The 21,600-nt window shown below is 41.8% G+C and overlaps 1 protein-coding gene and 1 pseudogene across 15 annotated transcripts in view; one reads left to right on the forward strand and one right to left on the reverse strand.

Moving 5' to 3' along the window:
- Positions 1-21,600, reverse strand: part of CIT (citron rho-interacting serine/threonine kinase) — a 144,985-nt gene that overhangs the window by 32,385 nt on the left and 91,000 nt on the right. For 8 of the 15 annotated variants that reach the window (XM_016149546.2, XM_016149539.2, XM_016149541.2 and 5 more), the window contains 4 exons: positions 17,991-18,188; positions 9,722-9,775; positions 3,454-3,651; positions 2,577-2,797 (listed from right to left, as the gene is read on the reverse strand). In XM_016149546.2, coding sequence (XP_016005032.2) covers positions 2,577-2,797; positions 3,454-3,651; positions 9,722-9,775; positions 17,991-18,188 — 671 coding nt within the window. The remainder of the gene's footprint in view (positions 1-2,576; positions 2,798-3,453; positions 3,652-9,721; positions 9,776-17,990; positions 18,189-21,600) is intronic. The other 7 variants (XM_036220151.1, XM_016149547.2, XM_016149544.2 and 4 more) reach the window with 2 other exon arrangements.
- On the forward strand, positions 1,544-1,662 carry LOC118603236 (annotated as a pseudogene).

Consider the following 21,600-nt stretch of genomic DNA (forward strand, 5'->3'; position numbering starts at 1 on the left):
TCAGAAGTCCCACCATGACCATCTCTGGTCCTGATGAGCAACCAAGCGGGCTGTGGGCTGGACAGATGCCCGACCCTGAGTCCCAGCTCTAAGTCATGTCTTGCTTTCCAGATTATTATAGAGTAAAGATCTGACCCACTTTAGGCCTTAGGTAAAGAAACTCTTAAAAGGTAAAGTTCCTGTGAGCACTCGCTTGGAAAGGCTGAAAAAGAGGCTTTTTTTTTTTTTTCCCCCAAATGCGACTGGGCTGAGAGGATGTGTCAAGGCTGTCACCGCCTCCCACGAGAGTAGAAAGGGAATGAGGTCCCACTGAAGTACCCCTGGGTGCAGAGGACCATGGCAGACCCCATTCCAGCAAACGTTTCCGCTACTCGAAGTGTTTTGGGTGCTCATCAGGAAACACACTTGAATCTGATGAATGTAAAGAAAGTAAGAGAAAAGAAAATCTGGAAGCAAACTAGGAAAATCACTTCCCTTCCCCCACATGGCCCTTACTTCAACGCCTGGGCTCATACAAGCTCCTCCACTGGCAGCACTCCTGTTCCCTACCCTACAAACCCAAATCTCACTTGGCCTTGAAGGGTAAACTCAAAAGCTACGTCCTCCAGAAATCCTTTCTCAGTTTTTCCTCTCCTTACTCTGTATCCGAAGCACGCTTCTCTCCTGGCATACCCCACTCTCTGTTTTAGGGGATAAATATCTTAATGCATCGTTTATCTCTTCTACTAGTCTTAACCTCTTGAGGACAAGAATTAAGAATTATATTTTACTCATCTCACTCTCCCATATAACACCAAAATAGTGTTGGGGCTGGGGAGGAAAAACTTTTTATTATTCCATGTGTGGCTGTGTGTCTCTTGATCCTGAAGCCAGCTTCTGACCCAAAAAACTGTCTCTGAAGGACTCTAGAAATAGCTGGGATAGGAGCTGAACTGGAGAGTGGAAGGGAGGGAGTCTGTGTCTAAGGAAGCAGAATGTACCATGAGATTTGGGGGGCCCACGAGTTTGGTGGAAAGAACAGGAGGTCTTAAAACGGGAGCCCCTCCCACCAGCAAATAACCTGCAAAGGAGGATGTCCAAAAAGTGAATATTTTTACCAGTTTCTCTCGATTTTAAGAGTGCTCATCTTTTGTCTCCAATATTTTCTAGTTTAACTGATTCAGTATACATTAAACATCCAACACTTTTAGCTGAGTTTACTATGGTCAAGTAAATGTGGGAAATACTAAAATGAGCCTGACAGAATCCAACTAAATGACAAATATTTCTATGCATACTTTATCTTGCTTAAGGAGTATCACAGGAAGGTATGTCTCAGAGGAAGGTGACATTAGTGAGGTTATGAAGAATGAATACGATTTGGTTGTGCAGACCTGAAGTCATGGGGCTCAGAGTAGCTGACATGGTACCTTAGTGCAAGCTGGAAAAAGGCACCCATTCTTCAAGACCATTTATTTCCGTCTGTTGGTAAACTGTCATAATATAGCAATTTTGTTAGAGCAAAACGCTTTCCCTTCGTGAGCTGTAAAACTGTCCTAAGAGAGTCTACAGCCATGCCACCCTGAATAAGCCCGATCCTGTCTGATCTCGGAAGCTAAGCAGCGTCGGGCCTGGTTAATACTTGGATGGGAGACCGCCTAGGAAGACCAGGTGCTGTAGGTGTAAAAATTAGAAACGTAAGGGATTGTAAGCTGACAAGGTCCTTGCAATCTGTGAGGTCAACCGAGGGTTGCCTCGCCTAAAAAATCAAAAATAAATATGTAAATTAATTAGTTTTTAAAAATGTCCTAATAGATCCTCAAATCTATGATGTCTTTGGTGTGAATGGCACCCCCCAGGGCCATGCAGGGCACAACCTGTGCCAGCGTGGCCCCGGCAGGAGTGTGATCCGAGCCAGGGGACTTGGAAACAAAAGTGGGAAAGCTGAGCACTGCCTGAACTTATTAGTACTATTTCCTACCAAAAAAAAAAAAAAAAGAAGCTATTCTTGTAAAGCAGTTCTCAACTGGGGATGGTTTCGTACCCTCAGGGGACACTGGACAATGTCTGGAGACATTTTTGGTTGTCACGACTTGAGGAGGGGGTGCTGCCACCAGCGTCTAGTGGGTAAAGACGAGGGCCGATGTCCGACGTCGTCATACAATACACAGGACAGCCCCCCTGACAAAGGATCGTCGGGCCCAAACTGTCAACGATGGTGCCAGGGCTGAGGAACCCGAGGGCAGAGGGAAGACTAACATTATACACGACCAGGGGTTAAGCTGATGATGGTCCTGCTACATGGTCACCATGATCTGCAGCCTGAGGGAAGAGTTTCTGCGAAGAAAGCCCAGAGACAACTGTCCTGCTCTGCCTCGCAGGCCTCTGCACGGGGTAAAGAGACGCCCGCCGCTGCCACACACTCCAGCCGACACTGACCACAGTTAAAACTGGGATGACCAACCCCTCCCGGTTTGCCCAAGAGTCTCCCAGGGTCAGCCCGGAAAGTCTTCTGTCCCAGGACACTTCTCAGTCCTGGGCGAGCTGGGGCAGCAGGTCGCCCTGATCGTCGGCGTTCTCCAAACAGAACGTCCCACCTGCTCTGTTTCTCGGTGTCCAGCATCCTCTGCAACTCTCGAACCCGACACTCGAACTGGGACTTCTCGTCGCCGAGGACGCTCCTCCACGCCTCCCACTGCCGCTCCTTTTCCAGCAGCTCGTCGTTCAGGGCCTCCAAGTCCATGACCTGTTCTTCCAGCATCGTGCAGGTGGTCTTCAGCGCCTCCATCGTCTGCAAATCAGTACCACTGAATTGTGCCTTGTATCAAATGAGGATTTCCTGGATGTTACTTTAGTCGGACTGGCTCCAGAAAAGCACAAGTTTCTAACTACAGCCTGAAATATGGTTTTATCTTTTTTCTTCTACAGACTGAGGGGACCGGATGAGAATAGATGGAAGGTGATCTCTGCTGCCATCTTTTAGGAAGGAGCCAAAGCAAGACCAAGGGGGACCTTTTAGGAGACCTCGCTTAAAAATCAAGTGGCTCATGCATTAAATTATATGTTTGAATTATTTCGAGACAAGTATACCGCCAGTATTTTTCATACAATGAAATGTTTAACTTAGCCTGTGTCAGGTTCTAAACAGTGTTTTTTTTTTTCTTGAAGTTGTATAAGTTACAAATAAAACCTTTCATTTCATTAAAAAAAAAAAATCAAGTGAATCACACTAGCCTCCCAAAGTATTCTATTTTATTTTTAATTTTTCAATCAAAATTAAGAACTATACACTTTTAAAGGTCATTTTTAAAGCCCCCCAAGCTTTCAAAATGCAGACATGATTTTTAAATAGAGCCCATTTAATGCCTAGGTTCAGTCTTGGAACCCCGGGGAGAGATGCATAAGTCCCCCATTCTAAAACCTAGAAAGAATCAGAGTGCCCCAGGGATGCCTGACTCCGTTAACCATCCTTACTTGCTTCTGGCTGGTGAGCTGCATCTCTCTCTCCGTGATCTCACGGCGGAGATGGTCCACTTCACTTCGCAGCTGCACTATCTCATCGTTGGCGCCAGACGCCTCATCGAGTTGTTTGGACAAGTAGAAATTTTGGTTGTTGAGCTCCGCGTTGTCCTCGGTCAGCTGGTTTAGCTGCTCCTCCAGGTCTGTGATTACCTACAAGAGAAAAGGAGACCAGTTACATACCAAGCAAGCCCATTTAAAATGAAAAACTGCTTCTAGAGCCATGGGTTTTTGAACGTGCATGACAATGACAATCAAAGTGCGGCTCACAGGTTTGCCTATCCAACTGCAAGAGCCACACCCACACTCCCACGCCCACCGACCGCTAAGACACACACGCTGTGGGTAGGAAAGGAAAAGTCTCTGTTTCTTTCTAGCCCAGGAAAGATGGCAAATCGGTCAAAAGTGAAGACCACATAGAAGGGGCAACTTGAAACGCGATAAAGTTAATGGACAATAATACAAAGTGCAAAACACAAACTGAAGAAAAAAGGTATCACAATTGTGAAATGCCCACGACACCGTCAGGACGTTATAATTGGAGATAGTCTTAGAAAGCAAAATATGGCTCTTATCAAGGAAGACTGAGGGAAGGACATTAAGAGTTATTTTAATAATATCTCAGACAGTAAATTTAATTTCGTGCAACAAAGGTAAAAAAAAAAAAAAAAAAAAAACTCAGGGGAAGCTCAGAATAATCCTGAAAATATAATATTGTACTATGGCATCACTTTAATGGCTGTTTTTTTTATATATATACGGTTAGCTATCAGAAAATGGGAAGGCACGTATATGAAACTGTCTTTTTATTGAGAGATTTAATCTGGTTTTACTAAATTATTTCCCTGTTCTATGGCAGAATGACTTCAACTTCAGTGCGTTTGGCTTTCCTATTCTCTCTGCAAAGGCTCAGTATTGGCGCTTGCAGAGAGCTTTTATATATAATACTTTAAAAGTTTAAGGGCAATTTTCTTACAATAGTTGGAATGAGGCACACAGGCAGTAAATTAAATTTTATGTAACAAAAAGATGTAAATTAAAAGGAAATGCCTTTAAGCCTATGATTATTAATTATTTCCAATTTTCAAATCTAGAGTAGAGTTAGTTTATGAAATGTTACCCCTGTTTCCATGTTTCCATGACTAATTCTCTATTTTAATCACCTTTGATTAGCAATTAAAAAAAAAAAAAAAAACCTTCCCAGGCACATGGAATTAAAGAGCATCAATTAAGTACATTTGTTCAATGTGGCTCACACAACTCGACTTCGCACTTTAACTGAGCTGATAGGCATTTAATGTAGTAAATGGTCTAGAAATTTGTATTTTAATGTCAGAAGCCATGTTAATTCCTAATGTACTGTTTTGAAGCACACTGTCGGCTACAAAAGGGGGAATAAAGGTTACCTGGCTGGGTTCTTAGCCGAGACTCCTTTATCGGGGGGCGGGGGGCGGGGGAAATAGGAAAAGACTACAGGTTTGTCATTCCTGGCAGGCAGTTATGCTTACGATAGTTTTCATCCTAGACTGCCAATGCCACCGTTTAACTACTATGCTTCCTTCTACCTCTTGTCCAAAGAAAAACAAGACTAAGGCAAACTGGCCTGGAAGCTATATAATAAAGTGAATTCAGGAGCCCCCAAGAAGTAACTTTGAACTCTGTCGGGTTGGCTTCTCCATCTGTGACATGGAGGTAAATACTGTATTTACTACCCTCCTGTTACTACCGTTTTAATGTTCTGCATTTTCTTGCACCTTAAGTACCAAGGGATAAAAATAAATGACCAAGATGATGCTTCGTTTTAAAGATTACAGTGGTGCCTTCTTGAGGAGCAAGCAAATAGACTACATAAAATCTGTTGACGTAAGAATATACACATTGCCAAAATAATTTCCTTGCCATTTGAAGACATACTTAAGCCCTTGGGTATCCACTTCCTTTCCTTAAGATTTATGGGGGGGGGGGGGGAATGCAATTTGTTATGAATCCATTTTGGCTACCTCTTCTCTTTCTCCCAAAATTAAATTACAAAGTGCTTAAGAAGAAGCATTTGAAAAAAGTCAATGAGGCGCCAAGATTTTTATTCTCACTTCAGTTGAGATGGGTCCATTGGAGCATGAAGGGTCCTGTTTCCCTGTTGCTTTCAGGGGTCTCATGTCTTTGATTTCGACATGTGGTTTGTGATTGCATGTTCTATATTTTGTCGTCATCTCTATTTTGCCCATTGGACAAGAGAAGAATTATGTGTCTGTGTGAAGCACCCAAGCACTCATTAAAGCATTTTAACTTATTTAGACTTTGTACATATTCTTTCTGCCCAAGCCATAACATGTTTAACTTGTGACTCTGTTTCGAGTTGCTGGAGTTATGGTATTGTTAGACACACACACACACACATATTATTGAGTTTGCAGATATTGAACTGACTTTTAAAAGTATAATAATAGACAAGAGGTGATTTTGAAGCAGGTAATGTGCAAGAACAATTCTCGAGTCTACTTTGTGGCCCTTGGTACATTTCTCTCCGCAAGGGCGAACGATCTTTTTACTATATTAGAGTCTGTTAACCTTTAAGCCCCAAGGATAGAAAGGATAGAGAGTAAAAAAGATAAACCGAAAGGCTGATTCAATCTTAGCAGTAAAAGAGAAAAAAGATGTGGAAGACGGCGTCATAATGCAGCTTTCTTATATACTGTTCCTGCAGATAAGAGATCTTGGTGCAGTTCTAAGAGAACACAAGGATATAAAAAATAATCTCTTGGTGTCAAAAAATTTAAAAAGCCTCTATTTGGGGTTATCTGCTGCTTTTCAAGGCTTTCATGCAAACCTATTCCTGAGGAATAGATGTTAACCTTTCCCACCTGGCTGGGAGACCAATGAGGGAATGTTACCAGGTAAATGTTCAACGGCATGATGGGCTGAAGAAACCAATCAGACAGTATCAGGCTACAAAGACGCAGGACCGAAGTCCTATTTTAATCCCATTTTAATGTCTGGTTCTTTCTTGAAGGGAGCTATTTGCATATTATTTATTTTTAATCTTATAGCTGACAGATTGATTCATAATTAAAACTGTGTCATATGTTTGCCCACCAACTCCCCTCCAAAACAGCCTTAGGTAGGGTTTTAGGTGCCAGATTGAATCGAATCCTTTTTTAAATCACTTCAAAATACAGAAATGGTCAGAGATTGAAAATCCTACTGTTCTTGAGCTTTTTAAAAGCTGCTCACTGGGAGCTTCTATCAAGTGAGTTATAATTATAAGAGTCCCCAACAGTAACGACGATGACGCTTCCTAGCAAGAGACCATCTCGGGGCCAGCGAGAAAGGAACGCCCACCACACTCTCCTGAAGTGTCTTCAAAGCAGCCTTTGAACTTGCGAAAATATAATTGAGATCGACTACGGTCACCAAATATCATTCTAAAGGGGTAGTTTCCATTCAAACATTTTTGAGGAACAGAATCCGTTTTCTCAACAAAGATGATGTCATAAATTCCAAACTAATAAAATAATAACCAATACTGTTTAGCACTGTCTATGGATCAGGCCCTGTGCAAAGCACTCCGATGCATCAGCTCTTTTAATTCTTGCAGGAACCCCAGAGAGGATAGGTATTATTACCAGATTTCTGATTCTATGACTCAGTGTTTCCTAAGTTTTACTGTTTCTGAAATTTGAATGTATATTGCAACTAAAAGCAGTAGTCTCTTTTCCCTCACCCAGGTGCCAAAGATTAGTTATGAAATGAATTATGTGTCTTAGAATCGAGGACATAACAAGTCATCCCCGTGTTCAGAGGCTTGGGAGGATAATATCACATACGTTACCAAAAGGCCAATTTAGGATCTGAACCCGGTTTGCCTGACACCAGAACACATGGTTTGGACCACTGAACTACCCAGCTGCTCTAGACAAAAGGTGGGTGAGAATGTCTCCTTCCACTTAAAGAGGCCCCCAGAAGCTTCTCCACAGAATACCAGAGGTAAGTAAAGGAAGGATTAGAGGTCACTGTTCCGCAAAAAGCAAATGTGAGGAATAAAGAGAGTCTAAGAGTGACATAAGAAAGTAACCAAGTTCATTCTACATATTGCCATATTCTTTTAAAAACTAAACTTCAAAAATAAATAAATAAAAATATAAAAAATAATAATTAAAATAAAAAATAAAATTAAAAGGAACCTAAACTTCCAATTTAAAAAATGTGAGGGAGAGTGGATTTCAAAGGAGCACAAGGAAACTTCTGAGGGTGATGGATATGTTCAACTTTTTTTTTTTATTGTTTTGCTGGTTTCATAGATATATACACATTTCAAAATTCATCGGGTAATTGTACTCCAATTATTTCTCAATAAAACTGTAAAAAATGTTTAAGTTCTTATGCCAAAAGACTAAAAAAGGAGAAAAGAAACCTCCAGATGAAGGATTACTGATGTACACATTTAAAATACATCCAAGTTTATTTTAGGAAAAAAAGAGTAATATAAAAAAAAAAATCACAGTCACAAAATGATCTATATTTTATTCAGTGATCCTTTATGAGTATGTATATAACATAAGCAAAAAATTCTTGTGTAAAATAAGAAACCAAGGTACTAAGAAACTAAAAAAGTAGGGCAGAAGAATACAGGCACAGAATGCATCCCCTCACGAAAGGGAGGCGAGAACAGAGGAAATGAACAGACATTTCTAAGGCGGGCCCGCCCTGTTCCAGCCATAAGCATCAAGAAATACAGACCAAAAATCCACCTGCCAGGGGCACCAGAGTTAACAAGAGGCACATCTCACGATCTAGCTATTCCACTTTTGAGACTCTGCTCATCAGAAACGAGTGCTTATAGCCACCAAAGGACTCGTACAAGAATGTGTTCTAACAGCTTTATTCAGAACAAAACCAATCCATATGTCCATCAACGGGAGGATGGAGAAACAAGCTTCAGTTCTACTCACACACTGGAAACACTACACCATGGTGGAAAAGAACAAATTCGGGACAGATACAACAACATGGATGAACCACACAAACAATTTAAGTCAAAAAAAGGCTAAACTCAAAAGAGCACATCCTGTGATTCCACTTAAATAAAGTTCAAGAAAAGGCAAAACTAATCTATAGTATCAGAGGTCAGAATAGTGGTCCCCTCTGGGCAAAGGATGCTGGTGAGAAGAGATGAGGGAGCCTTCTGGGGGGTGAAAATGGTCTGTATTTGATCTGTGTTGTGGTTGCATAGTTGTTTATATGGGTAACAATTTCACTGAACTGCACACTTAAGATTGGTACACTTTATAGACTTTACTGTGTGTATTTTATACCTAAATTAAGGAGGAAGAAGCACATACCATCAGGACTTAATGTCCCATTTGTAGTAGGTAAAGAAAAAAGAAAGAGTTCATTACAAGAAAATAAAATATGTATGTGGGGATAGGGGGCGGGTTCTGGAAATTCACTGATGCAAATAATGCAAATTGAGGCAAGCTCATGAGGACTGACGAAGGAGATAATAAAGTAATGAAAGGACCAAAGAAATGCAGTGGAACCATAAATAAAGATAACATCCCAATCTTCTGAAAGGGGCCTATTTCAGTCCTTCGTTTTGATCAAAAATAGACTTTGCATTTCCACTGACCCTATCCTATTACATAACCTATGAAAGATGCTTATCTGCTCATAGAATTTATTCTCTCGATATAAATAACATCTCCCAAAGAGTCCTAGATTTTAAATTTGCATGTTAGGAAGCCAGATTTCACCTGTTGGGAAGTTAAATTTTCTGGATCCCCAGGAGAAGGACTCGTTGGTGTTCCCTTTCTGCACAGGCAGCAGGCTGGAGCAGCCTCGCACACATAACTGCCCCTAATCGCTGGACAGTGTCTGGCTTGGGCTAGCCTCAGGACCTTCCACACGAGAGAAGGAGGGAGAGCTGCCTTGGGCCTTTTGTTAAAGCTTCTGAAACCTGTTAGTGGTGGTCGTGCAGTGAGAACTATTTAAACCGTTACAACGATGCTCCCTCAAACATGAAAAGGGGTTTTAAATTTTTACACCGGCTGAAACCCAAGAAACTGAAGTTATCTGGGGTTCGGAAACGCCAAATCAGTTTGACAGCATTAACTGCTTCAAGCTGAAAGCCTGTAACAAAAATCAGCCACTGGTATCATGAAGAGATGTCCCCTTTTCCTTCTCAGTTTTAGTTGTGTTACTTTAATCATCTTTGGTTAATACTCACAGTACAGCTGTTACGAAGGGCATCAAATTTGCGCTGGATTTCATCTCTATGTGCCTAAAAGGTAAGAAGTTGATTATAAATTTTCCATAGGGAAGAATACAAATCTACATGCTACGGGTCAAATAAAAAGAACAGCAGTTGCCTAGAAAGACAAGAATGCTGTTGCAGCAGTCATGACATCTGTTTTTCGAAGAATTCATTAATCAAGCCATCCCCAACGGCAGAAGAAAAAGTTCCAGGAACATATGATGCTATGTTAATAACAATTAACTATTTTTTAAATTTAATTTATTTTTCAATTACAGTTGACATACAACAATGAACTATTTAGACCATACAGCCTATTCTTTACAAGTGTATCTGAACATTCACATTAATGCCTAGGGATGGGTGAAAGGCAAAAATAATAAAGAATGAAGTTTTTACTCTCCTTCGTTTGCCTTATTCCTCGTTCTTAATTTTCCCTCTTCCCTTGAATTGACTCCCCATCCCAAGCCTACTCCTGAGAGAAAGATACACACACACAAACACAGACATACACACACAGGACAACAGCCAGGACAAAGCAGGGACATTTTTTTTTTTTCATCGAAAGCTGCTGAAATTCAGGAACCTCACAGTGACCTTGAAATAAAGATAAAGGCAGAGCTGCTCTAAAACAGCAGCATTCATTCAGTTGACAAGGATTTTTTTTTTTTTAGTGCATACTCCATGGCGGACGTGTGAGAGGATAGAGCATGTAGGGCCGACACTTTCATTGTGTGAGGAAAAGTAGAACATAAACAAATGCATGATTACAAACAGTGTCAAATGCTATAAAGGAAACAAACGGAAAAAGGAATGAGGGGAATCGAAAGGCGTTATTTCGACTGGGTGGTCAAAGAGGCTTCTCTGAAGAGGTAACATTTAAACTGAAACCTGCAGGGTGATGAGGAGCCGGCCATGCAAAGAACAGGAAAGGGCGGAGAGAACCGCATGCATGTACGAAAACCCTGAGGCAAGAAAGTGTTTGGTGCATTTCGCGAACCAAAAAAGAGCTGAGTGGCTGGATTGGAGTTTTTAAACTTCAAACTGTGACCAAATAGTGAGCATGACGAGTGGGATTTTTTTTTTTTTTTGGTTTGTTTTATCCAATGAAATGAGATTAACAGGATAGAACAGAAAATACCAGAATGTACCTTGGATAGTTAAGGTAAGTATTGTCGTAGGACTTCTGCTCAGATACCATAATTCATCAAGTTTTAGATGCTATCAATCATAAGACTATCAACATATATGGAACATTAAAAAAAAGAAAAAGTGCTATCAATTAAACTATAACATATTTATGCCTATGAAACTATATAATCATATATAGACTATGCTGAGACGATGCACCCTGATTTTAGATACCTTAAAATCAATGAAATACAGTATATATGTTATCTTATATTAGAATGCAAAGTAAAACGTATTCTTCAGTGGGCTGTAGCCAAACGATTTTTGAAAACCACTTAGCTGAAGTACAGCAAGAGAAAAAAAAAAAAGTGGCCCAAGATGGTAGAGAGTCAGGCACTGATCAAGAATCTTGAAGGCCCAGAAGAGTTCGGATTTTGTTCAGAAAGCAATTAATAGGAAGTCAATCGAGGTTAAGAAGCGGATCGACGTGATCTGATTGTCACTGTGTGGATGCTGCAGAAAGAACAGACCAAAAGGGGACAAAGGTAGAAAGGAGCAGGGTAACACTGTCATTCAAGGAAGAGGGAATGGCGGCTTGGAGTAAGATGATGGCAAAAGATGGAGAGAAAAGGGTGGAAATGAGATCACTTTTGGAAGCACATGTATAAGATCCGCTGGTGATCATGAGGTCAAGGGAAAGAAGGCATCAATGATGCCCTAGCAGACTTTCGATTTAAGAGACAAGGTAGACTGCGATACCCTTTGCTTAGCTATAAAAGCCAAAGAAGAATCTAGCTTGCAGCAGAAGCAAAAGTAGTCGTTTTCTTAAAAAATAAATAAATAAATTATATATATGTGTGTGTGTGTGTATATATATATACACACATGTGTATACACACACACACACACATATCCTTTAAAAGGTCTATAAGACAACTAGGTCAAAAATTTTAGTGCTATGATGTACTCTCTAATGAATCTATTTTGCCATAAATTAATATTTTAAGCTCATAACAGTAAATCAGACACTGCAGAAAAATAACTGTGAGCCTGAAGACACAGCAATAAAAACTCTGCAAAATGAAACGTGTAAAGAATATTAAAAGACTGAAAAATTAACAGATCATCAATGAGTTGTGAGACAACTTCAAGCAGCCTGATATACATGTAATTAGGAGTGTAGAGGCAAGAGAGAAAAAAATATTTGAAGTTGATGAAAATCATAAACTCACAGATGCAAAAAGTTCAATGAACCTAATAAGCACAAGAAACATGATGAGACTTAAATTAAATCAGATCATAAACGAACTGCTTAAAACTGGTATTTAGCAAAAATCTTAACACCAGCCAGACAAAAAGACGAGTTACACACAGAGAAACAAACAGACGAAAGACAGATTTCTAACTAAGGTGGGTTTGAGCAAGGGTGGAAAGCAAACTAGAAGACAGTGGAGGAACAGCTTTAAAGTATTACTGAAAGAGAAAAAAAATAACAAAAACCAAAAAAAGTTGTCAATCTAAAATTCTATACCTAACAAAAATCTTTCAAAAATTAAGGTGAAATAAAGACTCTTTCAGGCATGCAAAAGCTGAAGGAATTTGCCACCTGCACACCTGTACTCTAAGAAATGTTTAAGGAATTCTTTCAGGCAGAAGGAAAATCACAACCAGAAACTTAAATCTGTACAAAAGAATGAAGAACACTGGGAAAATGGCATAACAAAACAAAAATAGATAGTTGCATAGACGGACTCACAAACAGATTCATAAGTAAAGTTATCATTTACAATCAACTTCCAAAAAAAGTAGCTGATATTTTTATGGGCTAATTCAATATATTATCATCTCCTCCCTCAAAAAAAAAAAAAAAAAATCAGTGTGCTTTTTTTTAACCCAGCAATAATACAAGAGACTTATTCATTAAATGGAGTAAGAATACTACTTATCCAAAGTAGAAACATGGCTGTCTACATACACTACTGTTGAAATTTCATCTGTCAGCAAACCACAGCCTTGGCCCCAAAGACCATCCAACTCTCTTGAGTGCATTTCATGATTACCAAGGACAAAAAACAAGAATTCTTCCTAGAGTAAGAAGAAGGCCCTTGGGTTACTAAATAAACTCTAGGAGTGATAAAATTTTTTCTTTCAAGGACCAGACAGTAAATATTTTTGGCTTTGAGGGCCATTCAGTCTCTGTGACAACTACTCAACTCTTTCCTCACAGAACAAGAGTGGAGCCACACTCTGTACGTAAACAACTGGGCGTGGATATGTGCCAGCGAAACTTTATTCACAGAAAACAGAGGCAGACCCAATCTGGCCCACGGGCTGTGGCTTGCTGACCCCTACTCGAAGTAATTATTTGGTGTGAAATCTCTCAAAGACAGAAACAGGAAGCTGAGGGTAGAGTTAATTCCTTCAAAGCCTAAGTAAGCAGTGAGGATAAAAAAAGCTCCCTGACCTAAACCTAGGGGTAGACCCCCTAATCCACTTTTTCATTAATAGCAAAGTCTCCAAGTAACACCGCACCGTTAAAAACTTGTTCCATTGCCCCCACTGTAGTCTGAAATTTCAATCACTAATACTGTTTTGTCTTTAAAATTTACCATTATGAGGACTTTGGATCATTTTGACACATTAAATGGCAATCCTCCCTGAAAGTATAATGTAATGAATTACCATCATTATGGTTTTTGCTTTATTATTGACTGTGAAATGTAAACACAAAATGTAGGATTGATCTTGCTGTGACTGCTAGAAATACTATGAGCATTTAACAATTAGTAGACTGATCTGAGTAAGAAAATGTTAAGAAACATGTTTTATGTTTCTTTGAAATAAGTTGTAAACAAATATACAAAAAAGCCAAAGGTCACAGAATAGTATACATAAGGACAGTAAAGTACCTTAGATAAGTTTTAGATTCTCTCAGTGAGATATCTGAGTGTTGTTAACTAGGCATTAGGTGCTACAGGGAGTAAATACTCTTGAAAATTATTGAGGACCCCAAAAAGCTTTTGCTTACACGGGTTGTATCTATATTTACACTAGAAATTAAAAACAGATTTTTTAAAATGTATTCTATTTCTTTTAAAATAATAACATTGCTCTGGCACCATCAGTATAAATGTTAACACAAGAAAAATGCCAAATGATATTTGGTATTATTGCGAAAATAATCTGACCTTGGGGACGCCCTAGGATCCACAGATCCCACTTTGAGAACCACTGACCTAGGGGTTGAGTGGCAATAAGGTAAAATCAACAGGCTGCGGCCTGGAGACCGAAGAGGCACTCTATTTTGGGAGTACTTACGTCTTTACTAATTTTAAGGAAAGTTACAAGAGTACAAAAAAAAAAAAAAAAAGAAAAGAAAAGAATTATAATACAGCCTTGATGAAAGAAAATATCTGCAGAGCTGAGAGAAAGAAACCAGTACATAGATGTCTGATCACCTTCTGGGATCCATGGTCAGGATTCTAGAACACTCAGCCTTCCACGCATTTACCCCTGGCCCTGTGCAGGCAGGCACTGAGCAAGACTGTCACCCTGCAGGCCTCGATTCTACATCTTGGCTATCATGCCGATGGCTTACTAATTAAATATAGGGTTTGATATTTTTGTAAAAAAAATAATAATAATAAATGAGTGTGTACTGACTAATGATTTTAACCAAGCGAAGGGGACGACTCTGGGATCTCATAATCGCCAGCTGCTGGGAGGACTTCTTTCGTTAGTAGTGATTCCAGCTTTAGACTCTTGGTCGTTCGGCATCAGTGATTTAACGAAATCGGTAAAAGAGAGGGCAGGGACACCAAACGTGTCCACGGGGCCTTGCTGGTGTACACAGGGCCCCATGCCACGCCTACCCTGTGGCTCCCTTCAGAGTCACGGCTACCACATGGCACACGTCTGTGTGCTCTAATCTCTACAGACTCAAATTGTCTTCTTTAGATGGAAGAAACTACATGGAATCTTACATCTCAAGTCCAGGCAGAAAATTCCTCTCTTCTACAGAGAAGTTAAGCACGGAAGCATCTCTAAAAAGTATGGATTTTTGTTCAAATGTGACTCGCCTGTTGGTCTCTACCCTGATTTAATTCAGCTTTTAATGGCCAGTGAATTTCAGTGCAAACGCCATTGACAGGATGAGTAAAGGGAAAGTGGGAGAAAAGAAAGCACTCCCAAGACCAACAATGGCGACCCAGAGGCCCTTGCCGAGCTCATCCAATGCAGAGATTCAATCTGACCAGGCTCCCCTCTAAGCTGGCCCAGAGCCAGAGGCCAAACAGAGTAACTACTCCTTCCCAGGCTAAAAGATAGAGGCCTCTTAGAAATAAGCAATAATAGCCCATTTGACTATTCCCTTTTATTGATAGAACAGCCTGCTATGAAGCTCACAAACCTCCTGGGAGATAATTTTAGATCCAGCTGATTTAATTTGATTGATGCTTCCGCTGTGTCTGAACTTGGGCCTTGAACAATGAGAGAGAGTACTGCATTTGCGACCATTTTCTCTTTCTCTTGGAAAATACATTCTTCAGAAGAAATACAACAAAGCCAGTCGGGCGATAACCATATATGGTCCACAACCAGGTTTCTAGGATGTAATAAAAATGAGGAGAAAGAAAAAACCCACAGCCTCAAAACTGAACGGAAGCAAACTGACGTGGGGTTGGAATTCCTGCATGTCGGGCTTGCAAACAGCTGTCTGACCAAAGGCATCATTTCTAACAAGTCCTGTTTTCCACGGCATCTTCATCTGCAAGACTGGTAATGTAGAGCCCTAGTTTCTAGAGCGAAGGAGGTCTGTTTCTTTCTTTTTATCTAAGAAGATGCTCTGAGGCAGTGATCTCATCTGACTAAATTAAGTCGTGACTTGCTGCTATGCTAGGCTCCCAGCAGCCATTAGACACAGCGCATTCTAACCAGCAGCAATACAGGATTTAAAGACTAATTTCCCCACAGATAAACAGCAGTGACACATGCTCTATTTTCTACCCTCCTCCTTCTGAACGGAAGGATGAGATGCATGGCCACCACCCTCCCTCCCAATTCCAACGGAGCAGCAAGATAAATACATCCTTCTCCTCCAATGTGAAAGGATTTGAGGAATTACAGGCCAACTCTCTGTTAAGAAAAAGCTAGACACAGCCGCACCGGGTGCACAGTGGGGGCTCATTAAGCATAGATTAAATTACCGATGGCTCCTCTTTCTTACAGAGCTTGGGTGTTCAAACAGGGGCAGACATTAATATACAATGCATTAAATATAATGGTGGTTAGATTTTTAGGTGACTCCTTCGGCAGCTAAGAAATGCTACCTGCTTGTCTCGCTCCCTACCCATCCAACTCCAGAAAGCGTATAAGCCTTCTTTCCATGTACTTGCACATTCGTTTCTTTCCTACATCCATGTTTTTCCTTCTATGGACTTATCTTCTCTTTGCCTTTTCTTCTTATTTTATCCCGTTATACTGTTTTGTCTCTTTCAAAACTTCTTTCAGCATTTTGAAACAAGGCAGAGTGCATGTACATAAAGAAATATCGTGACTGCTTTTTCCAAACCACGTATTGGGGACATGTGGTATCGACAAGTGTTTAATAAGCGTTCGCATAGAGACAATGGAAATTCAGGTTCCAGTCGGTATCTGAACTTGGCTTAAGTCCTGAAAAACCTAAGATACACAAGCACCTTCTGCGTAGGGAGTTACTATGTGCCCCCAGAATCTTGGACGTCCCTGTGTCCCAGACTGACTGATCCATAAGGACCCTGGCTGGCATTGTCAGAGCTCACTCCCAATTTGGTTCAGATAATGAGCCCCCCCCAAACCCAACAAAGGAAGATAATGTCTAAGAATGAAGCTTAAAATAAATAATACATTTATTTATCTTAAACTAGTGTTTTATGCACACACATACACACATACACATACACACACACACACACACACACACACTTTTAAACAGGGTGAATCATAAGCAGCAAACGTGCATGGCCATCTGCAGGAGCAATCCTACTCTAAGAGATGTCTGGAGATATCTGCTGATGGAGCTGGGGACAGCATCCAAGATGAATCAGGTACCTTATTTTAAAAAGCACTAAAGCCAATCAGTGTGGCATTGTGTCCTGCCCACAGGAGAGTGTACCCTGACCAGCCCATTCACTTGGCAGGTACAGCACGTTACTATTAGAGATGTAGGTGCTTGGTCGACAATAGCCATTAAACTCATTCAGCTTTCTATGCCCAGAGTCCAGGTGCACCGAGCAACCTTCCCAGAGTAACGGGATTTTTAAGCAGACTTACCCGAAGGGAAAACAATGCCAAGATTAGCCACCTGGAGGACCCTGGCAACTTGGAGGTTGTACTTCCGACTATAAGCTGATAAGATGGCATTTTATATATAAGATTCCTGTGAGTTTTGTGATTCCTGAGTCAGTCCCTGTGAGAAGGATCAACTGTGGGAGATTGGCTAAAGAAGTCATATTTTTAGACTTCTAGAAAGAACTAAGGTCTAAATTTAATGATCTCCTTGCTTAAGTTCTACTTCTGAAGAACACTTGGGTAAGCTAGTCTCTCAGAAAGAGCAGGGAAGCAAGGTCCCTTTTAGAGAAAGAATCTCTCATTCACATCATACCAGATGCTTACATAAGACATAAAGCAAAACTTGCAACTTAAAAAAAAAAAGCTAACATAAATGAGGTTAACCAAAACAAATATGGAAATATGGTAGAAAGACTATTGTAAGGTATAAGATTATTTTTTTAAATGATTATTGAGAACCAATGTAGAAGACCCAGGTAAACAGACTCTAGCTGAAACTGAAATTCAAAATATAATGATAATTATTTTAAAAAGAAAGAAGATAGATAAATAAAGGAGAAACTTTTTAAGATGCTAAGGAAAGCTCGGATATTACCAACTGATTGAGTATACTAATTCCGATGAAAAAGAAGCCTACGTGAGCCAATCTTCTGCCCATTACACAGCTCGACGAACCTTTTTTTTCTCTATCTCAAAATTTCTAAGAGTGAGCAAACATCCTCTGCACCACACTCATCCTAGCTGAGGCCTTCGGCAACCGGAAGGGGCCACGTCCCAGGCCTACCGTGAGCGCCTGGATCTCTTCTTCTGCCTCTGCTGTCGTCTCCTCCAGCTCGGTCTTGGCCTGGCGGAGCTGGCCCTCCAGGGCTGCCCGGGCCGCCTGCAGGGCTGTCAGCTGGGACTCGCGCTCCTGCAGGGAGAGCTGCAGCTCTGTGAGCTGGCGCTTCAGCTCCAGTTTCTGCTCCTCATGCTCTAGACTGACCTGAGAGAGAGAGAGAGAGAGAGAGAGAGAGAGAGAGAGAGAGAGAGAGAGAGAGAGAGAGAGAGAGAGAGAGAGAGAGAGAGAAGGAGATGCATGCTCATTTGCCCTTAACTACATAAATAAAGCCAGGACTCGACCTGCTTGCTGTTCAATGCGCATCTTAAACTTGGTCATGGAATCAAATTCTCAGCACCCTACTGAGGGAGGAAAATGCAGTTCAACAGATCTGACTTCTATGATTCTCAAAAATCAACAGGAGTAAAAAAAAACGTAAGAGAGAGTATATATAAACCATCCGTTACTTACAAATATTCAAATGATTGAGAAGGTTTCACCAAAAAACGACAACAAAATAAAACATGGTAATAATCTCCAGTGGAAATTATAACAAGTACTCTTATTAGAAAAGCATTTAAAAGTAATCAGATATAAATAACACCTTATTTAACATCGTATTAGTAACAGGGACATCTTCATAATTAGAATACAAATGGAACATCAGAATGAATTCTATTTATTTTAAATAGGCTTGCTCTGATTTGTTCTCATTAGGTAACCTGCATTAGTGTCACATCATGAACTAAGCATTCTTCCTTCCATCTGCCCATCTATCCATCTATCTACTCAACATTTCATCCATTCGTGTAAAAAAATTTTACTCAGTAACTTCTGTGTAAAACGGAATATGGTGATGAAATGACTTAAAGTTGGGGAGAAAAATGAAAGCCAACCATTACTACACATTGCAGTCAAGAGCAAGGGTCAGGATGCATAGGGATGCAGTGGGAACCCGAAGGATAGAATGGGTAGGGGCGATAACTCTGGATCTGTGTATTGAAGAATACAGGAAGCCCAACGAGCAGCTCAGAGAGGAAAGAAAATTCCCAGCAGGGGAAGCGAGATATCCGAAGGCAGGGAAATAAGGGAGACCATGGCACATCCACTGGGCTAACAGACACCGACAAGGTTGTCCTGGGGACCAGACCCTGTGTCAGACACTGGGGATGCCGAGCAAATACGAGATGCTCGTTGCCCTCAGGGAGCTCACGGTCTAATGGGGACTGCCAAGAGGTACACGGGGTGAGGAGCCAAACACTGTGGGAACACTGAGGGGACATCCCATCCAGCTCCAGAGGGTAGGAGAAGGTTCCCCCGGAAAAGGTGACGTGACGCCAAAGTCCCAAAGGCCATAGGGGTACAGAAAGGCTTGCAAAAGATTTAGCCTCGGGAGCCAACAGGATCTAGTGGTTGATTCAAGGAGGGACTGGGGACAAAGGACAGAGCGGAGCCAACGGCGATGTCCGTGTTTCTGGGCAGGTGAGTCACACAGCGCGAGACCAGTGGCTATGACAGGGAGCATGAGAGGAAGAGCTAGTCTGAGAAGAAAGATAAGAAAGTCAGTCTCGACGTGTTAAACCTGAGCAACGAGGGAGACGTCTGGGTGGAGATGTCTAACGTCTGGGACGACGGGTCAGAACCTGGAGAAAGATCTGGGCTGGCGAGTCAGTGGCAGCGGAAGCCAACGCTGCGATCTCTCTCTAGTGAAGGTGACAGCAGCGAATGTAGGATTCACAACGTGCCTGGCACCGTTTTAACTCCTTTCGTCTTCAGATCACCCCAGTGAGGGAGGTACTACTTATCACCTCCATTTTGCAGATAAGCAAACCGTGGCATGGAGCGATCCAAGTTAACCAAGCAAATGGCACAGAGCTAAACAACGGCAGGCCTCCGAACCCAGGACGTCTGGCTCCGCCGCTTACCACTGGCCTTCTTTAAAGCAGTCGGAGCTGGCTGTGACTCTACCGGCAGGCCTGAGAACTCCCATGATGCCGCTTGGCAAAACCATGAGAGACAGGTGACAGCGGCAGGTGAGCAAGATGCTGTACAATGGCGGGAAGTCCCAGGAGCCCTGCACCTTCGGGACTCCACACCCTTGGCTAGAGAAGAGCTAACACCACACACATGGGGTTGGGGAAAAGCCCAGGGCCCTTTAAGGTGAGGCCTCTGCCTCCCATCTCAATAGCAGCAGCTTGCAAAGAGAAGGTGGGCCCACCTTGTTATATCTAAAGCTAAGCTCCAAAACTCCCAGGGTATATACAACCCTGAGCCTCTCGGGAGCATTTTAAATTTCTCCCGCCCTCCTTGAGGGGATAGCTAGAATAATTTAAGAACAAAGCAACACGCTTCCCCTGGGGCGATTTAATTGCCCAGCTGAGCTATAGCGGCAGGGCAGGCAAGGTACGAGAAACTGGGGAAAGGAAAGGCAGGACAGCCAGCCAACGTTCCCACGCTCAAAGAAATCTGAGTTATTTACACTCACACTTTTAAGGCTGACACTACGGAGTAAAAATATAGCCTGGCTAATAAAAATCAAACCATTACTAAGGCTTTTGGACAACCTGGAACGATGGTTCTCAAACTCCAGAAGTGTAAGAATTACCTGCAGCCCCTGTTAAAAATGCAAACCCCTGCTCCCCACCCCGCCACCCCGATTCCATTCAAACAGGCCTAGGGAGGAAGAGACCCAGGAATCTACATTTGAACAGACACACCAGGTGGTCCAAATGGAGGGGCCGTAACCACGACAACCCTTGTTCCTTTGGAGAACTGGCCTCATTTCAATACTTCAGTAAAGACTAAAACATGCCCTAACGTGAGTATTCCCCAAGGTTTAGTCCTCAGACCTCTGCTTAACAGCCTTTTAAGAGTGACAGTCTGCTCTTGAAGGATTCCATCACAACACCTGAGCACGGCATCTCCACTCCCAGCCCAGACGTCCCACTTCCAATAGACCACTCTCCTGAATTCCAGTCCTGCCAGCTAAGCCTGCCCAGTAGGCTCACTGCCCCAAGACCAGGGACGGGGTCTGTCTTGTCACCACTGTATATCGGGCTACTAATTGGCATACAGCAGGCACTTAATAAACACACAGTGAGCGTAGACATGACTGTAACTTCCCAGCTTCAATCAACATCAACATGTTTACAACCAAGTGAGTTGTATTTTGCTCCCCGAAATCTGGCTGCCCTTTCCAGCTTTCCTTATATCTCTGAAAAGAACCACCTTCCGCCAAACAAACCTAATGTTTAGGTTTGTCTTTTAATCTTCTGCTGTCATGAGACCTCTGCCACCCACTGTCATTAAGCCACACTACTACCCAACATTGTGCTAAACTCCCTGCATGGACTCGGTCACGTGACCCTGGCTAAACCGGGGTAAAGGAGGAATCACTCTGCCCCCATTGGAAGATGCACCAATTTACATAAGCCCCACGTGACCCTGTAAGGAAGATACACTTCCACGGCCACTTTGCAGATGAGGGGACTGAAGCACAGAGAGGAGGTGGCCTTCCTGAAGCTACAAAACTCAAAAGAAGTGGAGGTGGAACTCTAACTCAGAGCCCTGGGCCCCG

Source organism: Rousettus aegyptiacus, unplaced genomic scaffold (genome assembly GCF_014176215.1).
Source record: "Rousettus aegyptiacus isolate mRouAeg1 unplaced genomic scaffold, mRouAeg1.p scaffold_m13_p_5, whole genome shotgun sequence".
In the NCBI taxonomy this organism is placed as follows: domain Eukaryota; kingdom Metazoa; phylum Chordata; class Mammalia; order Chiroptera; family Pteropodidae; genus Rousettus; species Rousettus aegyptiacus.